Raw genomic sequence first — 7,430 nt, 5'->3', positions numbered from 1 at the left:
ATTTGAACTTGACAATTTGAATGAATTTTAGGGAAAAACTATAATTGTATACTCTTCTTTACATAAGACAGTATACTCTTTCCTAAATAAGTTGTTTTTGGTTCAAAATAGTTATACTGAAGACTGTTCTTGGTCTTAAGATGTTTGCAATTGAGATCCGTGTTATCAGTTTCGGAATCTCTTAAAAAGGAGACTTCTGACAGGAATTGTGCGTGAAGCTAGATAGAATAAGATTGTCTTTAAATTTTAATTAAGTAACAATCCTATGTCCAATATTTCGGTTCAATTGTTACATTTATTTATATAGTAACTATACTGGATTTCAGTTCAATTTTTGTTCTTATCTCAATCACTAGTCGGAAAATAAAATTGAAAGCGACCCAAATGCCCGTTGAGATGTAAAACGCTGTATTTCGGTAGTAGGTATAAGAGTATTTTGAAAAAGAAGAAGATTCCCGATAAATGTATGATTCGTTCCTTTGAAAAAACAAGCAGCCAAGGTGTTACTTTGTTATATAAATATAGTTTATTAATAATGGAAAATACAGAACAAACGGTAAGTACAACAAACAGACACAACGCTATCGCAGCAGCGGGCAGCTCGTATCCAGCGGAAATAGGCCTCGTGTGGTCAAAGGGAAGGGGTTAGAGCATAAATAAATATACGAATTCGCCTAACATCCGTCTGGTTTCGATCCGATCCGATTGGATCGATCTCACCTCTACTCGGAATCGTTGGCAAATGCTGGCGGTTTGGCGTTGACATACACGGGCACTCGCGGCACTAGCCGGCCATTACCGGCAGCATCCGTGCGCCCGGTGACCTCGCTGACATCCCGTTTGTGCTCGTACGAATCGGTGGGTGGTGGTGCTAGTGTCGTATGGTACGCCTGCTCCCGCACCTCAACCTCCTGTTCCGTCTCGACCGGGCGCGAAACGATAATGCGCCGGATGTTGACCGTACGGGAAGTTTCCTTAGCATCGCGTGGTGCAGGAGTAGCGGACAGTACACGGCTGCGCACGAACGTATCAAGCAGCGATCCGGTCGTCTCGGGCTTCGCACCATCGTAGCCAACCTGCGTGATCGAGTCACGCTCCGAAAGTAGCTTAATGAACTGTTCCTGGTTGGCGTGGATCTGTTCCCGTGTCAATCCCTCACCGACCACAACCGATTGTGAACTGGAGCTGGATTGACTGAGCTGGCTGGAGGTAGCCAAAGACGCGGAGTCATCACTGAAACGGGCCGACACAGTACGCGGTGTCGTCGAGGAGATGATCGTAATGGAGCGTTGCGAGGCAGCCGTTGAGCTCGTGCTGGCGGCCTGCTGAGATGCTGCTGCGGTGCTGCTCGAGCTTGAGGCCAGCTGTGCCGAGGACGATGTTGTCGGTCGTGGCGTTGTCGATGGGAACGAAAATCCTCGTGGGATCGTATGCGATGGTCCAAGATCGAAACTGGCCGAGGCTGTCGAAGGATCAAACGCTACGAGATCGCTTGCCGGTGTGGTGCGCGTGGCGTACGTGATCTCAAACGAACCCTGGCTCCGGTCTCGTCCCTCACTGTGGCTCTCACTCTGACCGTTAGCGGATTCACCGCGATACTTATCATGATAGTAACTGGGAGTCGCCGTCGGAACCGACGACGATGCCACGGTCGTACTGTCGTAGTCGGATTCCGTCGAGGAGTAACCATCGGTAGCGCCACTTCGGGCATTCACGACGATCGAATCATCGTACTCCTCTTCCGCATCCGCGAAACTTCCGGGCGTCGAAGTTGGTGGATAGGGAGTGGTCGTACCAACCGGTGACGGCGATGGTGTCGTAGGACTCACCGGAGTCACACTGCTACTGCTGGGTGGCAGATACTCGGAGGAAGTCTTCGGAGGATCATTCGCTCCATCACAATCGTGAACCGGAGTAACGGCTGGTACGGCCGGTACCGGATACAGGGGTGTCGTCGAAGGAACATGGAACACGGTCTGAGGATGATGTACTGCACCAGGATGCGTCGCATAGAGAGCGGGCGAATGCTGATCAACGTAGGCTACGTGATGCAACAGATGACCTGCATTGGCCGGATGGTACAGATACGGATGGGGAGCCAAGTGTGGCGTAAACGGATTCAAATAGGCCGTCTGGTGTCCCTGCTGATGGCCATGGTAGATGGCATGTCCTTGGGTAAAGACTGGTCGAGCAGGTTGTGCCGGTTGATCCTGTACAGCAGTCACCGATCCATCGATAAACTCCGCATCCGAAGCTTTAGCTGTACTGGCGGCCGATACCTGCGTCTCGGTACGGATCTGGGCCCGATCTTCCGTCTTGGATGCTTCCAGACGATCGTAACCCGACTTCTGGAACACCGGTGGACGCTCGGTGTACACGGTCGTTGTCTTTGTCACAACCTGCGGTCCACCAACACGCGTTTTGTAGATCGTTTCCTCGTGTTCTTCCTCCTCAGCTACCGAGTGAACCTCGGGTAGTGGTGGTGGCGGTGGACTATAGACCGGCCGTTTCTCGGTGACGGTGGTTTTCGTCGTCGTTTTGGTACGCGTTTCCGTCTGGGAGATCGGTTGCTCTAGCTCAACCAGTGCCGTACCGACGGGCCGGATGATGACACGCTCTTCGATGTCGTAGAACTGGTTCTGGATGGCCGGACGTCGTACCTTATATTTACGCGAGCGTACGAAGGGCACTTGCTTTACCACGGTCACTGCCGGTGGTGGTGGTGGTGGTGGAGGTGGTGCAGAAGTGACATACGTTGGTCCAGTGGTGACGGTCTTGGTATAGGTCGGTGCAACGGGGACTGCTACCGGAACATGAACCGGTACGTGCACAGGAACATGCACGGGCACTGGCGTCGGAACGGGAACGCGAGCTACCGGAGCCTCATGCACGATCGTTGTTGGTGTCTGCTGTTGGTGATGGTACTGGGTAGTGACCGTTACCGGAACTTGGTGCTGGTGGACGGTATGTGTCGTCGGTGATGGTACACTGCTTGCTGTCTGTACGCCGTAAACGAAGGATTTGGGTTCGAACACACGGACCGTCGGATTGCCGTAGGTGTGATACTGAACCGACGAGGGTGTGTAGCTGGCCTTACCGAAGACGGGCTGCGGATTGTTGTAGGAGTAGTACGTTGGTGCTGGTTCCGGTGTCACAGCGATGGCTGCCGAATGGCGTGCATCGATGATGGTTGCGGGTTGTTGAGTCAATCGAGCTGGTCCGGCCAACAGACCGATATGCTGTTGACTGTTTACGTACGTCACTCCGGCCGGGGACTGCAGTGGTACAGCCAAATAGCCGGCCGTGGCCGACTCTAGCAGCGCCAGACAGGGCAGCAGCAGCAATGGAAGCATCGTCATCTGCAGGTAATTGAACGAAAGTGGAAACGATCATATAACCTGCTCTTGGGCCCTGTATAGTACCCGCTAGTGACTGACCCGGTTAGGGAAGAAATGAAATCAAAAGTAATGTGATCACGGGTGGCCGACGCTATATGGCGTTATGCTACGGTCACGATTAATGGAGCAGAAATTCGTTCAATGGACAATGGCAACAATAGGGCCACTGCGCGTGGATAAGGTGCGTCGCTGAGCATCAATGTTAAATGTCGCAGCGTACCGACGGCGTGTCACGAATCCGCACGCACGTTTCTCGCCCCAGGAATCGTCTTTTCGGGGGGATGACGCATTGTGCGGGTGTGTATCTCATTAAATTGGTAAATTGAATATTATGAAATGAAAGTGTCTAGTGGCACTGAGACTCCGTGATGGATTTTGGTAATCGGTAACGATAAGTCAAGTTAACGAGTTACACATTGACTCCGTTTTGCCCTGCGCTTTCCTGTAGAACTCAAAGAACTCAAAGGATTATGTTGTCATGCTACAGGGAACTCCTATTAATCCATTCTCGGCTTCCACCGAAAACCGAATCGATCTATCCGCGCAGGTTGCTTCCTGTTGGATGTTTAATTCCTAATTTATTGGCTCCGGCCGCTGTCGTCCGTCCTAATGCAAGTGACATTTAACAACAGGGACGCTGGCACAATTAGGCGGATCGGTTGGTCATTCGTTTGGGTCGCCATTTGGTAATGGCAGGTTGGCATTTCTCACGGATTAGACCGCGACTGCGTCTGAACCTGTTTGCGTGCGTTTTTTGGAAACCTTCCATCACTGTCACCATGATCTTTAAACGTTCTGGAACTGTTCTAGAGTAGGAAGAGTTGTGACAAGGAAGCTGCGTTGAACACTGAGATTTTAGATTAAGCTGACTACAAGATGTTATCACGTGACCGAGATCCAAACTGTGATGCAATTGTACAATATAAATGCTAGCTTGCCATCGCTAAATGGATGCTCAATTTTTCAAGGAATGCAAATAAATGTTCTAAATTATCTCATTCATCCCGTTATTAATGAAATAATTGCTGAAGTTTAATGCACGAAACATTCCTACTAAGAGCAACAGAGCTTTGATTTTACGATTTGATCAAAACATTTTCATTTTGGTGGAAAAAAAATGAAAGAACAAAAAGGTAAGCATTTGAAAAGGTATTTAACAACAATTGTTTCAAGTTACTATACATTAACTTTAAAATTAAAAATTGAATATGTTTTTGAAATATAAAGGAGAGTTTAGATTTATTTTTGGTAAAATTGTGCGTAAATATAAAAGATATCCTCTTTTCAAGCAGCATCATACTAAACATCACCACCAAGGAATTTGTTTCATTACTAACCAGGAGAATATGAATTGGGAATTCTATAAATCTGATTTATTAAAACAATTTCAATAGTTTTCTGTTCGCAAAAAAATACTTTAGTTCCGAGTGTTACACAAAAAACCGCCTTAATGCGCTCAAACCACGTTGCTCAAACCTTTAAACACAAACTAGCTAACCCAGAGAGCACCCAATATGGCGCCAGGGCTATCACGACAATAACTTGCACCAACAACTCGCTGCTAATCACTGATACCGATGTAACTCTGGTAACTTACTTTGGACTTACTTTATGATATAAGGACCGCAATCCTTGCCGCACTGATTGCAAGCTCTCTCGCCGGAACACAGATTGCAGATGCGCTTTACCACCACCGTACGGATCGGAACTGCCAGTCAAAGGTCTGGGACTCGCTTTTTATAGACTTCCTACCATCCATGGCGCACCATCCTTCGATCGTAAACGAGAGCTTTCGGTTTCGCATCGCATCGCATCGCGAAAGCGCTCTCGCGTCGGATCCTTTTGCTCGGTGCGTAAAAAACACGTGCCCAGAGCGGGGGAAGACGTTCATCGTCATCGTGACCGCGACATGTAAGGCATCGGCATCGGCGCGGTGCGGCCAGCAAAGAGAAGGAGATACACGACACGACGTCAGCCAACCAAAGCTGTCCCCGTGCCACAGGTGAACGAGTTGGTGGTTGTTTTTCACCTCTGGCTTTCTGTCTCTATCTTGCTTTCTGAGCTTCTTTAGCAGATGGATTGTAGATGGAGTTGGACACTTGGAACCGAACTGGTGACGATCGTGTTCCCGATCACATTTTACAATTCTTCTTCGTCACATGCCGAATTGGATCAGCGAGAGAGAAGGATCACAACAATTTGCGATAGATGGTTAGGGATAACTCAAGGCCAAAAGGGGGGACATCCCCCCGAGTGGGACACTCCAACGTTGAAGCAGCGGGTCCAATTAGGTGGAGATACTTCCTGCTTCCCAGAAACCGGTGTCGATCGGGAGCATACAGGGATGGATCCAGGTGATCCAGTGAAGGCCATACGAACGTTTGTAACGCTGCATTCCGCGTTGCTTCTCCATTCTCCGAGTCAGGCCCGGGGTGGAATTCACGCCATTGAACTTTTGGATTAAACGGGGAAATACCTGACATTGGGAGTAAACTTGTTTCTGTTGCGTGTGTGTATGTGCTGTGGATTCAATGGGATTTGGATTCCCATCCCAAACAGTTTGTTTGACAATTTAGTAGCCATCATACATGGGGAGTTGCCATTCGCTAGCGAACGCATTATTCATGCCGATCGACATTTTGTCAATCCGCGTGTGCGTTCGCTTGAAGCAGATCGCGCCAAAGGAACACATTGTGCAACGTAGAGTGCGGTGGAGATTTCAGCAACCGCGCACAGGCCACCTCCAGCTATTGGTCAGACGGTCACAAAGCCACACAGCCTCGACATTAAACCAAACATGTTTACGCAGACGCAGACCCGGTGATCGAACCGGTGGTAGCTAAGTTCGCCGTTCTCGTTCTAGACCACCACGGCGGTGATAATCCTAATCGCAGCACCGTACGGCTGTAGACGTCCCACCGCAGGCTGTCTATCAGCAAGCTGTTTATCGTCAGTTCGTTCTTTTCAAGCCAACCGGAGGCAAGCATGCTAACAATGACAACAACGATTCGGACAATTTCATGCTGGTTTTTTCTTTTAGTTTTTCCTTTATTTCTCCTATACAAACTTCCTACAAATCGCGCATAGCGCACAAATCCACGGTTTTTGTTTTGTTCGAGGGAAAATGTCGCACCACTCCGGCGATTCGTTAGCGTAGCAAACCGTCGATCATATCCTCGAGCATGTAAGGATGAATTCCAGCGTTTAACCTTTCCACCGGCACGCCATGGCGATCGGTGAGAAAGAGGGTAAAGTTGCTGTTCACGAACCCGCCACAGTTGCCTGCCTTGCGCGACTTCAGATACCGATACAGACCCGGTGCCTTCGAACCGTTCACCTGTGAACGATAAACAACGGAGCACGAGGATAGGAAGGCAATATAAGATAGATGATAGTCTCATCTCCACACCAATGCGAAGCGACAGGTTAGGTTGACCGAATTCCAAACAACCAATTCATCACGCTATTCAGAACACACTATTCCTCCCTTTCCTCCTTCCCGTGTAGTTGACACCGTTGATGCCTTATCCGATCCAACGGGTCCGAATCGTTCTGATTGAAACGCACGATTAGTGAAATGACCAAATGTATCGGATATGCATTTTAATATGTGTAGCGGAATGGCTACCATCCAGCCTAAAACGGAGGGCACTGGCGTGGTGCTAGGTGGTGATCATGTCGCCATTCGTACGCCCGATACGTACGCACGGCACCTCCATACCGGCCGATAGCAGCCGCGCTTTCAAGGAAGCGAAACTGCTGGGCAAGACTCCAAAATGGTCACCCTCCCTCCATTGGGTAGAAGACATGCGCGGATATCAGTGAGAAAAAATGCATTTCAAGGTCGACAATTAATCAACTGCCACCTCGAGTTGATGGCCGGCCCCTAACCAACGACGACTCGGGCACCCCACAACACGCTGACCCAGATCAATTAAGATGAAAAGACGCGTGCGACACTAATCGTTGACACAAGGCAGGGGCGAGACGCTCCTCTCCGAAGGATGCGTGAAATGAAGGATCGTCTTGTGA

The 7,430-nt window shown here is 49.3% G+C and overlaps 2 protein-coding genes across 2 annotated transcripts in view; both read right to left on the bottom strand.

Moving 5' to 3' along the window:
• Positions 1–516: 516 nt before the first annotated feature.
• LOC125959288 (mucin-5AC-like) lies at positions 517–5,087 on the bottom strand. Its single transcript, XM_049692106.1, has 2 exons — positions 5,007–5,087; positions 517–3,359 (listed from the first exon to the last, which is right to left on the bottom strand). Exon 2 carries the CDS (start codon positions 3,357–3,359, stop codon positions 723–725), a length of 2,637 nt encoding a protein of 878 aa, XP_049548063.1. The 5' UTR covers positions 5,007–5,087; the 3' UTR covers positions 517–722.
• A 1,446-nt stretch (positions 5,088–6,533) lies between these two features.
• Positions 6,534–7,430, bottom strand: part of LOC125950064 (glutathione peroxidase-like) — a 1,719-nt gene continuing 822 nt past the window's right edge. Inside the window, exon 3 of the mRNA XM_049677657.1 lies at positions 6,534–6,735. Within this exon, the coding sequence (XP_049533614.1) occupies positions 6,547–6,735 (189 nt within the window). The 3' untranslated portion in view covers positions 6,534–6,546. The remainder of the gene's footprint in view (positions 6,736–7,430) is intronic.

Source organism: Anopheles darlingi, chromosome 2 (assembly GCF_943734745.1).
Source record: "Anopheles darlingi chromosome 2, idAnoDarlMG_H_01, whole genome shotgun sequence".
Taxonomy (NCBI): Eukaryota; Metazoa; Arthropoda; class Insecta; order Diptera; family Culicidae; genus Anopheles; species Anopheles darlingi.
The sequence above is the reverse complement of the archived record's forward strand: the minus strand, read 5'-3'. Positions and strand labels throughout refer to the sequence as shown.